Raw genomic sequence first — 20,275 nt, forward strand, 5'->3', positions numbered from 1 at the left:
CAGAGATATCATTATTTATTATTATTATTTATTGCATTTGTATCCCACATTATCCCACCTCTTTGCAGGCTCAATGTGGCTCACAATACATCATGAATAGTGAAAATGAGAGGAGAATTGACGTTTGGTGTTAGAGTAATTTTGGGTTACTTGGTAATGGAATACATGATAGTGATACAGCATAAGGCATTCTTAACATTACTAGATATATTTGGGAATATCACATGTTTTGATCTTTGTGGTATATCTTGTCGAAGAGATGGGTCTTCTGTAGTTTGCGGAAGTTGGTCAGTTCATAGGTCGCTTTTAGGTTACATGGCAATGCTTTCCAGAACTGCGCGCTCATATAAGAAAAGGTTGATGAGTGCATTAATTTGTACTTTAGACCTTTACAGTTGGGGAAATGAAGATTAAGGAATGTACGAGAGGATTTTTTTAGCATTCCTGGATGGTAGGTCTATCAGGTCTGACATGTAGGCTGGGACCTCGCCATGGATGATTTTATGTACTAGGGTAGATACTTTGAACGTGATGTTTTTTGAGTGGTAACCAGTGTAGCTTCTCTCGTAAGAGTTTTGCACTTTCGTATTTTGGTTTTACAAATACGAGTCTGACTGCTGTGTTCTGGGCTGTCTGGAGTTTTTTTGAGTATTTGCTCTTTACAGCCAGCATAGAGTGAGTTGCAGTAGTCTAGGTGACTGAGTACTAATGATTGTACCAGATTGCGGAAAACGGTCCTTGGGAAGAATGGTTTTACTCTTTTTAATTTCCACATTGAGTGGAAATTAACATTGGTTTCAGTTTATGCAACATATGCAAATACTTACAAAGCCATTTGAACTACCTTATTGACTTGAGGCCACATTGTAAGTCTATTATCCAAAATTACTCTCAATACTCTGCCTCCCTCTCCCTACTCCTAGGGGGCCCCTGCCCAAAATTACAGTATAAATACCTAACCTTGCAGGGTTCACCAAGCCTCGAAAGCCAAAGACATCCTCTAGTCCTCCGAAGGCGCCAGCAGCCCAGAATGCCATGTTGCCAAGCTCTGCAGTTGGCTTGGTGGCAACATTCTTCAGCCCAAGGCAGTACCTAGCATACCCACTTCTCACACATGCACAGGAAGTGAGCATACGCTAAGTGCCTGCTTGGGCTCAGAAACACTACCATTGAGTTGACTACAGAGCTTGGCGGCATGGCGTTCTGAGCCACTAAGTGCCTTCGGAGGACTGGAGGAGGTTTTCAGCTGGTGGCACTTGGGGACCCCTGCCTGCCACAGTAAAGGTGAGCCACTGCTGGTGTGCCCTGGGTCATAGACGCCGACTCCGTGGGTGCTATGGGTGCTCAAGCACCTCCAATATTTCACCCACTGGAAGTTCGTTCACCCACTGGAAGTTCATTCCCTCCCTCCCTTCAAGTCCCAGGCCCCCTCCCCCCGAATTTTAAAAGTCATCTATTTTACCTCGTCGGGGTTAGGGCGGCAGCAGTAGTAAAAAGCATGCAGGCTCAGCTTGGTGCTTAGTTGTTTTCCCTTCTCTCTCTCTCTCAGCTCTAGTCCCGCCCTCATTTCCTGTTTCTGTAAGGGCGGGACCAGAGCTGAGAGAGAGAGAAGGGAAAACAAGTAAACACCAAGCCGAGCCTGCATGCTTTTTACCGCTGCTGCTGCCCTAACCCTGATGAGGTAAGATAGATGACTTTTAAAATTCGGAGGGAGGGGGCCTGGAACTCAAAGAGAGGGAGGAAGGGAGGGAGGACCCTGGAACTGGGAGGGAGGGAGGGGAGACCCTGGAACTGGGAGGGAGGGAGGAGGGGACCCTGGAAGTTGGAGGGGGGGACCCTATAACTCGGAGGGAGGGAGGGAGAAAAAGGAGAGAGAGAAGGGAGGCAGGGAGGGGGGCCTAGAACTCGAAGGGAGGGAGGGGGGCCTGGAACTGGGAGGGACTGGAACTGGGAGGGAGGGAGGGGGGCCTGAAACTCGGAGGGAGGTGGAGGGGGGACAAGGGACGAGGGAGGGGGGAATGCACCACCTGTTTAAAAAAAATCAGCACCCCCAATCATTTTGAAAAGTTGGCTCCTATGCCCTGGGTTAGATATGACTCAAGACAGGGTTGGGAAACACTGCCCTAACTTAAACTTAGTCTAGCTAGGTGTAGAATATCTAATTTGAATACAGTCTTCGTATAACACTATTGTCATAAACAGTGCATGCCTAACATTGACTGCCTGACTATAAAACTTGCAAAAGTTCTTAATTTGTCAACCATATCCGAGTAGGCTGGAATCATCTTTTTGGAATTCATCTGTACTGGATTAGAGAGACTGTACCTTTTTCTCATCCGTTGTTGTGTAAACTGGTGGAAACTTCTTTGTAATCGGCATAGATAGGATTTGGAACCGGCGACGGAACTCAGGAAACCCCATACGATCAGTGTAACCTATGGGAACCAATTAAATGCAGACATCAGGGTGCGAAATGCAATTCTTCTCCCAGATTAAAGAGTTCCCCTCACAATTAGTCTATCCAGAACTGCTATAGCAAATTACAGATCTGCTGGCTTTATTCACCAGTGACAAACCATGTATTTTGGGAGGATAATGCAATGCTTGATTATTCGCCAAATAAATAATGGTCCATAACGACGATTCCAAGCAGGTTCTTAGGTCCATACAGCCAAATGAGTTTAGGATATATATAATGAATATGCATAACGTATATTTGCATGTGTAAGAGTGTCCCTATCTCCTTACTAGATATCTCTGTTTTCCCACTGAGAAGCATATGGAATGGAGGAAAAGTTGAGCTACCCCATAGGGCAGAACATGGGTCACACAGATGTAGAAGTGTACAGAGACCAGAGTTGAACCATTGGCTGGATGCTCTCCTTTTGGAGTGTCCTACTGGCTGTGTTTAAGGGATGTATTTAGCAAGTGGAGGAGTGGCCTAGTGGTTAGAGCACCAGGGTCTTGACATCCAGAGGTGGCCGGTTCAAATCCCACCGCTACTCCTTGTGATCTTGGGCAAGTCACTTAACCCTCCATTGCCTCAGGTACAGACTTAGATTGTGTGCCCCCCTGGGACAGAGAAATATCCAGAGTACCTGAATGTAATTCACTTTGAGCTACTACTGAAAAAGGTGTGAGCAAAATCTAAATAAATAAATATATGAAATGTTGCTACTATTGAAGATTCTACATAGAATGTTGCCACTTTTTGAGATTCTGGAATGTTGCTACTATCTGAGATTCTACATGAAATGTTGCTAGTGGAGGAGTGGCCTAGTGGTTAGAGCATTGGTCTTACAATCCAAAGGTGGCTGGTTCAAATCCCACTGCTGCTCCTTGTGATCTTGGACAAGTCACTTAACCTTCCATTGCGTCAGGTACAGACTTAGATTGTGAGCCCTCCTGGGACAGAGAAATATCCAGAGTACCTGAATGTAACTCACCTTGAGCTACTACTGAAAAAGGTGTGAGCAAAATCTAAATAAATAAGATTCTGGAATCTTAAAGAGTGACAAGATTCCATGCAGAATCTCAAAGAGTAGCAACACTCCATGTAGAACCCCAAAGAATAGCAAGATTCTGGAGTGGAGGAGTGGCCTAGTGGTTAGAGCACCAGTCTTGTAATCCAGAGGTGGCCGGTTTGATTCTTGCTGCTGCTCCTTGTGATCTTGGGCAAGCCACTTAACCCTCCATTGCCTCAGGTACAAACTTAGATTGTGAGCCCTCCTGGGACAGAGAAATATCCAGAGTACCTGAATGTAATTCACTTTGAGCTACTACTGAAAACGGTGTGAGCAAAATCTAAATAAATATTCAGTTTAGTTATTACCCAAATGTGAACACAATTATAATGATAATTAATAAGTTTTGGATGTTACTGAATTCTATTATACTGCCTCACTGTGTTTCCAGTTTTGGTGCAGTATAAGTCATCACAAGAACAAAATATAAGAAAACCAATGGACTGTATTAGGGGCTTAGAGCCCATTTAGTTATATTTAAACAAATGAGAGATCTGCATGAAAGAAAATATTTGTATTTTTATTATTTTGACTTATGAAAACCACTTGTCCCTGAAACATGCTCAAAACAAAATAATTCATTTGTACAAAAGCGATGAGGTGAAGATGTGATTCCATGTGCCCCAATGAAAGGAGAGTTTAATTTTGCTTCCAATCTTTAGGCTTCCCAAGGCAGATCACAGCAACAGTTACGATGAACCCATCAGTAAACAGGATATCCCCACTGAAATGTGGCCATGTATTACTGTTTGAAGCTGTTTTAGTGATATTCAGTGTTTATTTCATGACACAAATGAAACGGGCGCTAGCAAGGTTTTCCTCGGAGTGTGTATGTTTGAGAGAGTATGTGTGAGATCGACTGTGTGTGAGAGAGAGAGAGAGTGAATGTGCGAGTGTGTGTGTGTGAGAGAGAGAGAGTGAGTCTGGGTGCGACTGTGTCTGTGAGAGAGAGAGTGTATGTGTGAGAATGAGAGTGTGTGCAAGTGCGTATGTGAGACACAGTGTGAGAGAGAGAGTGTGTGTTTCACACAGATACAGTGTGTGCGAGAGAGTGTGTGTGAGACAGACTCTCTGTAAGACTGAGTGTATGAGACCAAGAGTGTGTGAGTGACTGTGTGACACATAAAGAGTGAATGTGATACAGTGAGACAGAGTGTGTGAGAGACAGTGTGTGAGAGTGAGAGAGAGACAATGACTGTGAGAGAGAGTGTGTGAGAGAGAGTGTGTGTGTGACAGAGATACCTCCCCCCCCCCTCTGGTGTCAGGCCCCCCTCTAACTCTCTGGTGTCTGAGCGTTACTGTGCAGGACGCTGAGCTCTGGCAGTGCTTCAAGGAACTGACCAATCCTATTTAATAGAATGCACCTCCAACATTCTGAAGCCGAGAAACCTTGTGTGGTTGGTCACTTCTGCTTGTGATGAACCCGGAAGTACGTGATGTCAATTCAGGAGATGGATACAGAGAGCAGGAATGCCTCAGCCACGCAGTCAGCTTCAGAATGTTGGAGGTGCATTTTATTATATAGGATATGGAAAGCTGTTGAATAAGTAAGAAAAGAATTTGTCCTCCACCTTTTAAGGCACTGCCTATCCAACTGGCACAGCATTTGACTTTTTACAGATGGATCCTGCAGATAGCACGGGGGGGGGGGGGGGGGGGGGCGCCTCCACCCCGCTCTTTTTTGGGTGTCAGGCCACACCTGGCAGAAACCCAATTAGTATCAAGATTCCAGAACCTCAAAGAGTAGCAAGATTCTATGCTACCAATCCTAAGGACAGCAGTGGCTTTCCCCATTTCCACCCCAAAACTGCCCTGGCACTGTCCAGACAGTGCTGCTGCGGTCAGAGAGGATATTCAATAGCATTAACCAGTTAAGGGTCACTGAATATCCCCTCCTAAGCTGCTCAGCATGATTTAGCTGGGCAGAAGCCTCTCCTGCAGCATTAAATTATTTTGAGCACCAGGCCTTTAATATCTGCTTTATCCCATTCAGTAACAAGGATAAAACATACTAACAAATCAAAATAATAATACTTTATTCAGCATATTTTCAATGCATACATTTATGATTTCATTGGTCAGACTGAGTACTACAAACAGCACACTGCTTTGGGATGTAAGATTAAAACCAGGACTGGCCAAGAAGTCTCCCTGTTGCAACTGGGTGACTTGGCTGCTCATCAGAACCTTTCTTTGGCCTGAAACACCAAGGCTTGCACAGTCCTGCTGCAGATCTGGAGTCATTTTGCTGAAAGTTGAAACTACCAGGGAGAGACACCAGCAAAGTGCAAAGAGTGTGTGGGCTGAAAATACCAGAGAAAAAAAACAGTAAAGTACATTTCATACATTTCAAATTCTTGCCAAACAAGATTACTGCGTCCATTTGACACTCTTTTGCTCAAAGACATCTCTTTGAGAAAATTTATTGCAAGGATCAAAACACATGAAGTCCATACACACTACATTGCCCCATGTAAGCCGCATTGAGCCTGCCATGAGTGGGAAAGCGCGGGGTACAAATGTAACAAAACTAAAATAAAAATAAATAAAATGATCCAATGAGGAAAAGAAGGAGGGGACCAGACCCTCTGCCACCGCCAAAAGAGGACATATAATTATTCAAGAAATATTACTCGCTCCCCGCATAGGCAATAAACGACAGTTTGTCTCAATTCACAAAGAACATTTTTTTTGTATTTTACTGAAAAGACAGCTCTCTTACTGTGGGGCAAAATGTCACTTCCACACTTTCTGTTCTTTTGTTTCACAGTCTGTAGGGGTACAAAGTTTAAATGGCGTGCAAACAGCCCGGCAATTACAAATGCATTAGAATTTTGCTGGATAACAGGCTCAGCTGGTGTGTTTCACTTATTCATATGAGTCAGCCAGAGGTGTGATAGAAAGTCTGGAATTATTAGCCAAGACAATTATTCAATAACTGTCAGAGTTCTCTTGTTTTGGTTTTTTTTTTTTAAGTGTTGGTAAAACAGAAGATTTTAATAAAGGTTTGAATTAAAACATGAATGGGAAAAGAGACAAATCAATCCCACAGTTAATTCCTGACAGCCTGATGTTCCGCTGAATTGTAGACATGACAGTGCTGCAATTAACATATTATATATCCTTACTGATCCGTCAGGTGTTCATCATTCGTGTGATGTGAGGTTTTCCGCCATATCTGTGCATAATAGGTTACTCATTCATCTGGTATTTTCACATACCTTTTGTCTTATTGAGTATCTCTTTTGCTGTGCTATTTTCTAAGAATGAGCAGCCAGAAAACTTTCATTTCATGCAGGGGCATAGCCACCATTGAGCGAGTCCAGCAAAATGCCCGGGGCCACCCAATGGTGAGGGCTACCTGAAATTGCACTCTCCCAGGGCCGGCCCTAGGGTTTCTAGCGCCCTCCTGCAGTCTATTAGTCGGCGCCCCTACCCATCCAGAGGCGGGATCACTATGGCTCCGCCCCCACAGCAGACACACCCCTTTTACCAGCCATGAAAATATTACACCGGTATAGAAGAAAAATAACTTAGCACACAGACCAGGAATTAGGAGAACAGACAGTCTTGCCAACTCTGAAAAATTTCAGAATCTAACAAACAGATCCCTATTCAGACACTTGGCCTTGCAGTCACACATGTAGAACAGAGATAGCCCCTCTTCAAATTCTTCAAAAATTAACCTGAAATCCTAAGAAGTTAGACTCTGCATGCAGTACAATAGCCTTCCCATCCAGCACAGCTTAGGATCTAGCTAGGACAGACTTAATCAGCATAAACTAACATATTCTACAATCTGAGTTGGACAGACTAACAGGAGTTACTGAAGTGGGAATGAGAGATAGGAGATAGGTGATGGTTAGGAATGGAAAGCAGGCATCTAGCCCTCCTGTCCTGTGAGTTGCTGTGTTGGGGGTGGGGGTGGGGGTGGAAAAGGGTGGGTCAGGTGCAGCACTAAACAGTAGTCTCTGACAAAACAAGGGTCCAGGCTCTGCTGTGCTGTCTCTGTCTGAGCCCTCTCTGGGCAGAGGACAGAGGTTAGCTGAGCTCCCACAAGTTATTTCAGAGCCAGATTCAGTTGGAAGGGGAGGGGACTGGACAGAGAGCTGACAGCTTTGGAGCCAGACTGAGATGAGCAGCAGAGATTAGATACTCAGCTTGTAAAGTGACGCCCTTGAAGGCAGGCGCCCTCCTGCAGTGCTTACCCTGCTTACCGAGTTTGACCGGCCTTGCACACTCCCTTCCGTTCTTCTTCCCCCTGTGCCCGCACCTGCACCCACATCCAGGTCCAGGTCTGGTGTCTTTCCACCTCGGCTTCTGTCTACCTCCCCCTAGCAGATCGCGGCAAAGGCAGCATTGAAAGCTGCTCTGTCCAGCGGACCTTTTCCTCTGCCACATCCTGATTCTGATGCAACTTCCTGAGGGCGGGATGTGGCAGAGGAAAGACTCTGCCAGACAGAAAGCAGTTTTCAGCGTTGCCTCTGCCGTGACCCACCAGGAGGAAGTAGACATATGCTGAGGTGAAGTGATGTCAGACTCGAGCAAAGGAAGTGCTAGACAGATGTAGGACCTGGGCATGGAGGCGGGGGCAGGGGAAAAGGGAGTGAGACACTGGCCTGGGGGGGGGGAGCAGAGGCAATAGAGAGAGACTGAGAAAGACCTGGAGCGGTAATCAGCAGTGTACACATGCTGATGATTACCACCCGGTTAACGCATGAGACCTTACCGCTAAGTCAATCGGTGGCGGTAAGGTCTCAGGCGGATGCGCACCAATTTTTATTTTGCTGCACGTCCATTTTCAGCCAAAATTTATTTTTGTTACATTTGTACCCTGCGCTTTCCCACTCATGGTAGGCTCAATGCGGCTTCCATGGGGCAATGGAGGGTTAAGTGACTTGCCCAGAGTCACAAGGAGCTGCCTGTGCCTGAAGTGACATGGAATGTTGCTATTCCTAGCAACATTCCATGTAGAAGTTGGCCCTTGCAGATCACCAATGTGGCCGCGCAGGCTTCTGCGCAGCCTTCTACATGGAATGTTGCTAGTGGAATAGCAACATTCCATGTAGAATCTCCAATAGTATCTATTTTATTTTTGTTACTTGTTACATTTGTACCCTGTGCTTTCTCACTCATGGTAGGCTCAATGCGGCTTCCATGGGGCAATGGAGGGTTAAGTGACTTGCCCAGAGTCACAAGGAGTTGCCTGTACCTGAAGTGGGAATTGAACTCAGTTCCTCAGGACCAAAGTCCACCACCCTAACCACTAGGCCACTCCTCTACTCCAAAATAAAAAGGCCCTTTTTGAAGGCACGCTGAAAAATGGACCTCGCATGTCTAATACAAATGCCTATTTATTTATTTTAGGTCATTTATACCCCGCTTTTTGCCACGTAAAGCAGCCCCAGAGCGCAGACCATTTTTCAGTGTGCTTTAGTAAAAGGGCCCCTTAGACACAGAAGGGGTGCGTAAATACGGGTGACTACATGGTGTCTGGAAAAAACGGGGACCCCTTACATAGTTTCCAAATACTTTGCAATTCTTTAAACATTTAGCATGACCTTTGAAAATACATTAGACCAAACCTTCATAAAGAAACCCCTTAGCAAAAGCTTTGCGCCGTCTGCAAAAAAAGCTTAATTGCAAACTTTATCTTCTTTGCTAAATGCCATTTTGCTGAAACGGATCTTAACACTCCCTTCCTGAATGATGTCATTTTGAAAACAGGGATCATCCACTTTTTACAGCATCTTGCAGTAATACCTGTCAATAATATTAATCATTTTTTTTAAATAATAGTTTATTTGTTTTGGGGTTATTTGGAAAAATGGCAGTAGGTCCCATTTTTCCCGGACACCGTGTAGATTATACAATTGCTCTTCATATGTCTTTATAAAAGAGTGATTAAGTAGGTGCCTACTTGTCCTGTTAAGCTAGATACCTCTTGCAAAATTACCTTCATAAGCACATAAGTACAGGGTCAGACCAACGGTCCATTTAGCCCAGTATGTGGAGGAGTGGCCTAGTGGTTAGAGCACCAGTCTTGCAATCCAGAGGTGGTCAGTTCAAATCCCACTGCTGCTCCTTGTGATCTTGGGTAAGTCACTTAGCCCTCCATTGCCTCAGATACAAACTTAGATTGTGAACTCTCCTGGGACAGAGAAATATCCAGTGTACCTGAATGTAACTCACCTTGAACTACTACTGAAAATGGTGTGAGCAAAAGCTAAATAAATACATGGAATGTTGCTACTATTGAAGATTCTACATGGAATGTTGCCACTTTTTGAGATTCTGGAATGTTGCTACTATTTGAGATTCTAGATGGAATGCTGCTAGTGGAGGAGTGGCCTAGTGGTTAGAGCACCAGTCTTGCAATCCAGAAGTGGCCAGTTCAAATCCCACTGCTGCTCCTTGTGATCTTGGGCAAAGTCACTTAACCCTCCATTGCCTCAGGTACAAACTTAGATTGTGAGCCCTCCTGGGACAGAAAAAAATCCAGAGTACTTGAATGCAACTCACCTTGAGCTACTACTGAAAAAGGTGTGAGCAAAATCTCAATAAATGTATGGAATGTTGCTACTATTGAAGATTCTACATGGAATGTTACCACTTTTTGAGATTCTGGAATGTTGCTACTATTTGAGATTCTAGATGGAATGCTGCTAGTGGAGGAGTGGCCTAGTGGGTAGAGCACTGGTCTTGCAATCCAGAGGTGGTCAGTTCAAATCCCACTGCTGCTCCTTATGAGCTTGGGCAAGTCACTTAGCCCTCCATTGCCTCAGGAACAAACTTAGATTGTGAGCCCTCCAAATATCCAGAGTACCTGAATGTAACTCACCTTGAGCTACTACTGAAAAAGGTGTGAGCAAAAGCTTAATAAATAAATATCCTACTTCCAGGAGTGGCCAATCTAGGTCACAAGTACCTGGCAGAAACCCAAATAGTAGCAGCATTCCATGCTACCAGTCCCAGGACAAGCAATGGGATCCCACACATCCATCTCAATAATAGACTATGGACTTTTCCTCCAGGAACTTGTCCAAACCTTTTTTTAAACCCAGATATGCTAACCGCTGTTACACATCCTCCAGTAATGAGTTCCAGAGCTTAACTGTTCTTTGAGTGAAAAACTGTTTTCTCCTATTTGTTGTAAAAGCATATGCATGCAATTTCATGGAGTGTCACCTGGTCTTTGTACTTTTTGAAAAATTGATTCACCTCCACCTGCTCCACAACACTCAAGATTTTGTACACCTCAATCATATCCCCCTTCAGATGTCTCTTTTCTAAGTTGAAGAGCCCTAATCTCTTTAGCCTTTCCTCCTATGAGCACAGTTCCATCCTCTCTATCATTTTGGTCGCTCTTCTTTGAACCTAGTCTCCATCACAGTAACAACAACAACAAAAAAATCAAACATAATCCTTTGAAAGTTTTGATACAATACCTATCCTACACAAGCGCAGGGCATCCAGTAGCTGTGCCCCAAACAGCTGTGTTCTCAGCGTGGGGATGTCCACTGCCATGATGCTGCTTTCTCCCCCTTCGCCTTCTGCTTTGCTGGAATGGGTGAGGACCTTACAGTCTGTGTCATCTGTTTCCGATCTCGGAACAAAACAGTGGACAAAGTGGACCTGGGACCGTTTGACCAGATTCATCAGAGCGTCCTAGGGTGGAAAAGAGAGAATGCCATTGTCTATAAAAACAGGGACTCAATAATTCAGCCACATGCTATGAAACATCTAGAAATAGCCTTTTTGACCCATGTCACGCAAGAACTTAAGGAGGAGTTGCCTAGTGGTTAGGGTGGTGGACTTTGGTCCTGAGGAACTGAGTTTGATTCCCACTTCAGGCAGCTCCTTGTGACTCTGGGCAAGTCACTTAACCCTCCATTGCCCCATGTAAGCCACATTGAGCCTGCCATGAGTGGGAAAGTGCAGGGTACAAATGTAGCAAAAATAAAATAGATACTATTGGAGATTCTACATGGAATGTTGCTACTCCACTAGCAACATTCCATGTAGAAGGCTGCGCAGGCTTCTGTTTCTGTGAGTCTGACGTCCTGCACGTACAGAAGCAGAAGCCTGTGCAGCCACATTGGTGATCTGCAAGGGACGACTTCTAAATAGAATGTTGCTAGTGGAATAGCAACATTCCATGTAGAATCTCCAATAGTAGCAACAGTGGAGGAGTGGCCTAGTGGTTAGGGTGGTGGACTTTGGTTCTGAGGAACTGAGTTCAATTCCCACTTCAGGCACAGGCAACTCCTTGTGACTCTGGGCAAGTCACTTAACCCTCCATTGCCCCATATAAGCTGCATTGAGCCTGCCATGAGTGGGAAAGCGCAGGGTACAAATGTAACAAACAACATATGGAAAATGCCCCTCCACATCTAATCATTCATTTTGTGGTATGCATCAAGGATGCATAAATTGTCAATCTTTACGTCTATTCCAGTGCATAAAATTGTGCACTGGAAGAATGCATACTCTATTAGATCTCAATTGATTTAAAGATCCAACATCTAACTTTAGAAGAGAAAGATACATTGTTAGTTTTTAAAATATTGAAGGGTAATATTTCACCAACTCTTAATGCCACTCTAAGATGTTATCAACCTACTCGCTCTCTGAGATCATCTCAGAAACAGCTAATTGATGTGCTTTCATTTCATCAGGTTTATTTGGAAGAATGTACATAATCTATTTTCTATACATCAAAGGTCCAAAATTATGGCACGCATTCCCCATTGAACTTCATTTAATACAGAATAAGGACCAGTTCAAAAAAGCTTTGAGAACTCATTTATTTCCTCAGGCTTTTGGGTCCTCTGATGTATGATATTATTTTAATGTCACAACAAAAAGATTTTATTGAAGATACCGTGTATGAACAAATCGCCCGACACAGGCCGTGTTTCGCCCACCTAGGGCTGCGTCAGGGGCTAATTTGAAACCTTCGTAAAGGGGCAAATATGGTGCATAAAAGTCAAGAAAAAACCAGCTAAAACGGGAATCCTGTGGTCTCTAGCATACACAAATGGACACACCATTATTGAAGCTGTGTCGGGCGATTTGTTCATACACGGTATCTTCAATAAAATCTTTTTGTTGTGACATTGATCTGCTGGCTTTCTTTCCCATATTGGATTTTGCAGATCGTTTGCCTTGTTGTTTTTTGATATTATTTTAATACCATGTAAATTTTAATCTGCTGTATGTTTTATTTTCAGAATAACATAATTTTTTATATAGTTTGTTGAGCAAAGAAATAATTTTTATTGTGTGGTCCTTTTATATTTTGTATGTGATTTGCTCCCCTCTTAGACTTTTGTAGATATATATATAGCGGGTTATACATAAAGTTTTTTTTTAATTATTATTATTATTATTTTCCCTTTACAAGGTGGAGTGGGACTGGTTTTCTTTACAATGACTTTGTTCTTTCCTTGTGGCTCCTCCCTTGCAACCTTTCTTCTGACTTTGCATCAGAAGGTCATTCTCTAGTCTTTCATCTTTCAGTGCTTTCAACCACTTCAATAGCGAAGTGAGAAGTGGCCTGTGCATCACCTCGGGGACACAGATTCTGAAACCTACCATTTATAAACGGGGACATTCTGGGAACTCTTGACCGAGCCCATTCCAGAGCCATAAAACTGACAGATTTTGCAAGAGCAAAGGTATACGTTCCAATTTTGTTCTTCTACAACTTCAGACTCCCAAGACTTTACTGAGTTTCTTAGTTACACATGATTAGAAACGTAAGAACTTAGCTCCAGGCAAGAATAAAAATAAAGGGGTTCGATTTCAATATGATTTTTAAGCAGGAAGAAGAGGATCCTGGACAAAAACCATGCTGAGCTAGCCGGCCATCGATCAGTGGCACTCAACTGGTTCCAGTAAATATTTATTTATTATTAATTAGGATTTATTTACCGCCTTGCTGAAGGAATTCACTCAAGGCGGTGTATAGTAAGAATAGATCAAACATGAGCAATAGGTAATTACAGCAGTAAAAATATTCAAATAACAATACAAAGTACGGAATGGTATACTTCTTACAATGTCAACACAATACGTAATAGAACATTTTAATTGATAGTGAAGGGTAAAGCAAAGATGGAACATATACCGTATTTTTCGGACTATAAGACGCACCGGACCATAAGACGCACCTAGGTTTTAGAGGAGGGAAATAGGAAAAAAAATTTGCTTTTTCCCTCCTCTAAAACCTAGGTGCTCCGGTGCGTCTTGTCCGAATCCCTCCTTCCAAGTTCGGGATCGCCCTCAGGGTTACCTCCTCCCCCCTCCCCGGCCCTGTCACCACCTCTCCCCTTACTCATGCGATCTTCCCTGGTGGTCTAGTGACGTCGGGGCAGGAAAGAGCCCCCTCTTTCCTGCCCAGCGCGCTGCTCTCCATCCTCCTGTATGCATTGCTGCCTGACGGTCTCGGCGAGATTCAAAATGGCCACCGAGAATTGAAGTCTCGGCGGCCATTTTGAATCTCGCCGAGACCGTCAGGCTGCATGCAGGAGGATGGAGAGCAGCGCCCCGACGTCACTAGACCACCAGGGAAGATCGCGTGAGTAAGGGGAGAAGTGGTGACAGGGCCGGGGGGAGGGCGATCCCGAACTTGGAGGGAGGGAGGGCGGGCGGCCTGCCAGCCAGCCAAATCTCTACCTTCGGACTATAAGACGCACCTCCCATTTTCCTCCCAAATTTGGGGGGAAAAAAGTGCATCTTATAGTCCGAAAAATATGGTAGATAGGTAAGAGAATAAAAAGAGTTAGAAAGTAAGGTGACTGATTCAAAGAAAGTTGCACATGAGGTCAGAGAGATAATTAAATATTATCTCTGGATAAACATCCCCTCTGATTGCTCTGGCACAATCTGGGCAATGCCACAGGCTGTCTAGAGGCTGAGTTGAGGTAGGCCCAGATGTAACGGGGGCATGGGGATATTCAGTGCTCGTACCCACATACCTAACTAGGAAGATCTAACGGCATTAAAAGCAGTCCTGTCTTTGCCCGATTAGGTATGTGAGCACCGGCACTCACGTAACCTCGTGTGAGAAGAAAAGTGGGATGTTTGACCATGGATACCAAAAGACTGGAGAGATGGATGCTTCTAAATAAATATTTATTGATTAAAAAAGACTCGACACAACCATTGTGTTTCGACCACTAAGCCTGCATCAGGAGTCTTTATAGACGAAGAACATCCAGTGCGATGTGCAGAATTTTGTTGGTACTTGTGAAGATATATTATCCTTTATTGTAAAAAGTAAAAAAATGTGGTCTTGAAAAAGACCTTTTTAGCAAAAAGGCATGCTTGCCTCTTTGCTCACGCTCAAAATTAACCTCACTGGAACGGTGGCACTAATGCTCACTTTTTTCATTTTTTTTTTCATTTCTGTTTTAATGTGTGTTATTTGTGCATAAGTACATAAGTATTGCCATACTGGAAAAGACCAAAGTCCCATCAAGCCCAGCATCCTGTTTCCAACAGTGGCCAATCCAGGTCGCAAATACCCGTCAAGATCCCAAAAAAGTGCAAAACATTTTATACTGCTTATCCCAGAAATAGTGGATTTTCTCCAAGTCCATTTAATAATGGTCTATGGACTTTTCCTTTTGGAAGCCGTACAAATCTTTTTTAAACTCCGTTAAGCTAACCGCCCCTACCACATTCTCTGGCAACGAATTCCAGAGTTTAAATACACGTTGAGTGAAGAAACATTTTCTCCGATTCATTTTAAATTTACTACATTGTAGCTTCATCACATGCCCCCTAGTCCTAGTATTTTTGGAAAGTGTAAACAGATGCTTCACATCTACCCATTCAACTCCACTCATTATTTTATAGGCCTCTATCATTTCTCCCCTCAGCCGCCTTTTCTCCAAGCTGAAGAGCCCTAGCCGCTTTAGCCTTTCCTCATAGGGAAGTCGTCCCATCCCCTTTATCATTTTTGTCGCCCTTCTTTGCACCTTTTCTAATTCCACTATATCTTTTTTGAGATGCGGCGACCAGGATTGAACACAATATTCGAGGTGCAGTCGCACCATGGAGCGATACAAAGGCATTATAACATCCTCATTTTTGTTTTCCATTCCTTTCCTAATAATACCTAACATTCTATTTGCTTTCTTAGCCACAGCAGCACACTGAGCAGAAGGTTTCAACGTATCATCAACGACACCTAGATCCCTTTCTTGGTCCGTGACTCCTAACGTGGAACCTTGCATGACGTAGCTATAATTCAGGTTCCTCTTTCCCCACACGCATCACTTTGCACTTGCTCACATTAAACGTCATCTGCCATTTAGATGCCCAGTCTCCTAGTCTCGTAAGGTCCTCTTGTAATTTTTCATAATCCTCCCGCGATTTAACGACTTTGAATAACTTTGTGTCTTCAGCAAATTTAATTACCTCACTAGTTACTCCCATCTCTAGGTCATTTATAAATATGTTAAAAAGCAGCGGTCCCAGCACAGACTCCTGGGGAACCCCACTAACTACCCTTCTCCATTGAGAATACTGATCATTTAACCCTACTCTCTGTTTTCTGTCTTTTAACCAGTTTTTAATCCACAATAGAACACTGTGCTAAAATGAAAACCAAAATGAAGCGAAAATGTTTTGTTTTTTTTTTTTTGGTTTGGAAATGAAGCAACATGTTTCATTACACTACTCATGTCACTCCCCCCATAAAAGGTGGGCTCGTAAAGTAGGGGCCCTTTTACAAAAGTGCCGGTAAGCCCAATGTCGGCTTACCACATGCCAATATGGAGCTACTGCCAACTTAAGCAAAAAAAAAAGGAGGTAAGAAACCTTACAGTGCCGTGAGAAGTGAAACAAAAAAAAGTGAGGAGAAACCAAGGAGGATACCAAAAAAACTTTATTGGGTATTTTAAAAAATGACCCAACACGGCCGTGTTTCGGCCCTAAGGCCTGCCTCAGGGGTCTTGATCAATCTCAAATGTTGCAGTGTAATATTATACACCGATGAGAATTTGTTGTTAAATCAAAAACTTCTTTGGTCTCCTCTCTTCAGTGGCGTAGCAAGGGCGGGCGGTGGGGGCGGTCCGCCCCGGGTGTCAACGGGTGGGGGGGTGCTCCGTCCACCCCCCCCACCCCCCGGCACAGCACCTCTCACTCCCCCCGACAGTCCCCACCTGCCTACCAGCTGAGCTCCAGCCGGCACCTCCAATTTGCAGCGCTGCTGACTTTAAATGAAGACAACCGTCTCGTCGTTGGCCCTTCACTCACTGAGTCCCGCCCTCGAGGAAATAGGAAGTTATATCAGAGGGCGGGACTCAGTAGTGAAGGGCCAACCACGAGACGGTTTTCTTCATTTAAAGTCAGCAGCGCTGCAGATTGGAGGTACCGGCCGGTGCATGGAGCTCAGCTGGTAGGCAGGTGGGGACTGTCGTGGGGAGTGAGAGGCGCTGCGCCGGGGGGGGGGGGGGTCCATGCCAGGGAGGGGTGCCATTCCACGCCGGGGGGGGGGGCGCTGGCAGTAGTTCCAGCCCTAGTGTGTGCCATTTCCTGTGCTAGGGAAAATAGGGCAGTATTTTCCAGTGCAGCACTTACCCGGCAGTGCTACGTGCTACCCGTTTACCGCCAGGTTAGCGCGGGAGCCCTTGCCGCCACCTCAGTGAGTGGCGGTAAGTGTTCCCCCTCGCATGGCCACGCAGTAAAAGAGCAATATTACCACACGACCATGGCTATTTTTAGCCTTTTTTTTTTACCTGCTGCAGTAAAAAGGTCCGCAGTGCGTGGCACAAACGGACCCCGCCGCTCGCCAGGGCCCTTTTCACCGCAGCTTAGTAAAAGGGTCCCTCAATGTCCTACTTTTTAGCTGAGCGTTCATTTTCATTTAGGAGCTTTAAAGTTATGCTCATAAATTTAGACCTGCCATTCGCTTGTCTAGATTTACGAGCCTAATTTATGAGCCTAATACTGAAAATCAGTTCTGATTTCCTAACTTCCTTTCCCTGCCCTAAATCTGCCCATTACTAGGGTTACCATCAGGCTCATTTTCAAAGCACTTAGCCTCCCAAAGTTCCATAGAAACCTATGGAACTTAGCCTCCCAAAGTGCTTTGAAAATATGCCTCTTTATGTCCGGATTTACCCGGACATGTCCTCTTTTTGAGGACATGTCTGGGCAACCTGGCGGGTTTTGCCAATCTGCCCGTTTGTCCGGATTTCTGGACAAACGGGGAGGCTGGCGGGTGGGCGGGCCTTCCTATGCTAGCCTCCCGGCCCTCCCCTCCCCTTACTTACTACTCTACTGCCTTGGTGGTCTAGTGACTTCATCGGGGCAGGAAAGAGCCCCCTCTTTCCTGCCCGGAGCGCTGCCCTGCATCCTGTTGCTGATCTCGGTGCTGACTCAAAATGGCCGCCGAGAGTTGAAGCGACCTCGTGAGACTTCAACTCTTGGCGGCCATTTTGAATCGGCACCGAGATTCAGCAACAGGATGCAGGGCAGCGCTCCGGGCAGCAAAGAGGGGATTCTTTCCTGCCCCGATGAGGTCACTAGACCACCAGGGCAGTAGAGTAAGGGAAGGTAAGGGGGGGTGACGGGGTGTGTGACGGGGGGGAGGGGAATATGTGACAGGGGTCGGTGCAAGGGTGTGAAAGGGGGCTGGGTGGGGTGTCAAAGGGGGCGGGGTATTATGGGGCAGGGCCAAATATGGTAACCCTACCCATTACCACCCATTTATTTTATGCTCCTAAAGAGTTTAGTGGGATTTTGAGTATAAATTTATACACTCAGCAGAGGAGTAGTCTAATGGTTAAAGTACCAGCCGTGACATCCAGAGGTGCCCAGTTCAAATCCCACTGCTGCTTCTTGTGATCTTGGGCAAGTCACTTACTCCTCCATAGTACATTTTGAAAGAAGACAAGTTAGGAATATAACTCTCAGTTGCCCCCCCTTTCACAAAGCCACACTAGAAGCTGGCAGTGCAGTAATGCCTCAAAGTGAATGGGCTGCGTCGGCATTACCGCGTGGCTTTTTTAAAAGGGGGAGAAAGCCAACAGCATAAATCCTTCGAATATCGGCCCCTCTGTTTCCATTCACAGCTCTCCCACCACTTGAGTCACTGGGACTGCAAAGAGCAACTCTCATTTGCGTAGCTGGCAAGATTACAAGAGATAAGCGCATTGCTTTGTGACTCACCGCTTGAAGAATGATTTGGGCACAAACTGAGTTCCTTTTCACGGCAGCGAGACTGCTGGCAAATGTCTTTCTCACGAGACCCACTCGCTGCAAAGCTTTCTGAGAATTTCCCTCCAGACCTGCCACCGAGCGACAGATCAGTGGAATTTTGGACCGTGTCAGGAATAGGTTCTTGATATCTCCCCTAAGACAAAGAGAAGGCTTGATGTCACAATTACTTGAAAAACACTCACCTTTGTACTTGGCGCTATCTGGTTTGAGATCAAATTGTTCCAGAATAATTCAAGATAGAACAGATATGATTAATAGCTTGGGACTCATAACATTATCGCAAGTGGTGACTAATTATCGGGTTAGTTGTCTTACTGAGTACATTATAGCAGCAATTATTGCTGTGCGTTCAGCAGTAATTTTCTAACAGAGAAGCTCTGAGAAGGAACAAGTCCTGAAAATAAAAAATTCTATTGTATTAATTTTAGCTGTATATAGTCAGAGGGCAATGTTTAGGACCATCTTTGCAGCTAAAACAGTGATTCACTAGCAAGAATGAGCGATTTGAAAACGGCCCAACCCTTCTGTGGATAAAAATACGGAAATATGCAAGTCGAAATATACATATTCCTCCTCGTTCTAGAATCTTGCGCGCAAATTTACCTACCTTGGACATTTACTAAGATCAGTGGCAATCCTAGGTCGGCTGCCACCCGGGGCGGCATGACACCCCCCCCCCCCCGGCGCAATGACACCTGGCGCATCAAGCCCCCCCCCTCCCCCTGGTGCAATGGCATCTCCCCTCCCCAGCGCATCAAGCCCCCCCCCCGGGTGCATTCTTGGCTGCTTGAGGGTGCAAGAGAGCAGCCGCAAGCCTGTCGGCTCCGCTAGCGCCCTCTGCCCCAGAACAGGAAGTAACCTGTTCCAGGGCAGAGGGAGCAGGGAACCAGCGGAGCAGACAGGCGCTCGGCTGCTCTCTGCACCCTCCAGCAGCGTGCACCCGGGGCGGACCGCCCCACCCTTCCTACGCCACTGATTAAGATGCAGTAAAAAAGGGCCCTGTACTAACAGTGGGGACTGCTTTTGCCATGCGCTGAAGCCCTTTTTACCACAGCGGGAAAGAAGGCCGAAAAAAGACATGGCCATGCAGTAAGATGGCTCTTCCTGTGTGGCCCTGTGAGGGGGAGCACTTACTGCTACCCATTGAGATGGCGATAAGGGCTCCTACGCTAGCCTGGCGGTAACTGGGTAGTGCACCGTGCTTCCCAATTATCGCCGAGTAACCCCCTGTGAAAATAGTTCTGCTAGCGCTGGAAATGCCGCGCACCGGGAGTGGAACTACTGCTGGCGTTGGGCCGGCGGTAGCTCCAGATTGGCGTGCGGTAAGCTTACGGCCGCTTAGTAAAAGGGCCCCTTAGTTATAGAATAGTAGCAGTTAAACATGCAAATTGAGGGTTAAGTTTATTAAGGCGCATTAACGTTTTTAACGTGCCTTTAAAGTTAAGGTGCATTAAACGCTAACACGCTGATACATTCCTATGGGCGCATTAGCGTTTAATGCGCATCAACCATTA

The 20,275-nt window shown here is 45.3% G+C and overlaps 1 protein-coding gene across 3 annotated transcripts in view; it reads right to left on the reverse strand.

Annotated features, from left to right (window-relative positions):
• Positions 1-20,275, reverse strand: part of MYO18B (myosin XVIIIB) — a 549,955-nt gene that overhangs the window by 306,614 nt on the left and 223,066 nt on the right. For all 3 annotated transcript variants that reach the window (XM_030218025.1, XM_030218027.1, XM_030218024.1), the window contains exons 20-22: positions 18,711-18,894; positions 10,973-11,192; positions 2,326-2,435 (exon numbers count right to left, since the gene is read on the reverse strand). In XM_030218025.1, the coding sequence (XP_030073885.1) occupies positions 2,326-2,435; positions 10,973-11,192; positions 18,711-18,894 (514 nt within the window). The remainder of the gene's footprint in view (positions 1-2,325; positions 2,436-10,972; positions 11,193-18,710; positions 18,895-20,275) is intronic.

This window comes from Microcaecilia unicolor, chromosome 11 (genome assembly GCF_901765095.1).
Source record: "Microcaecilia unicolor chromosome 11, aMicUni1.1, whole genome shotgun sequence".
NCBI lineage: Eukaryota > Metazoa > Chordata > Amphibia > Gymnophiona > Siphonopidae > Microcaecilia > Microcaecilia unicolor.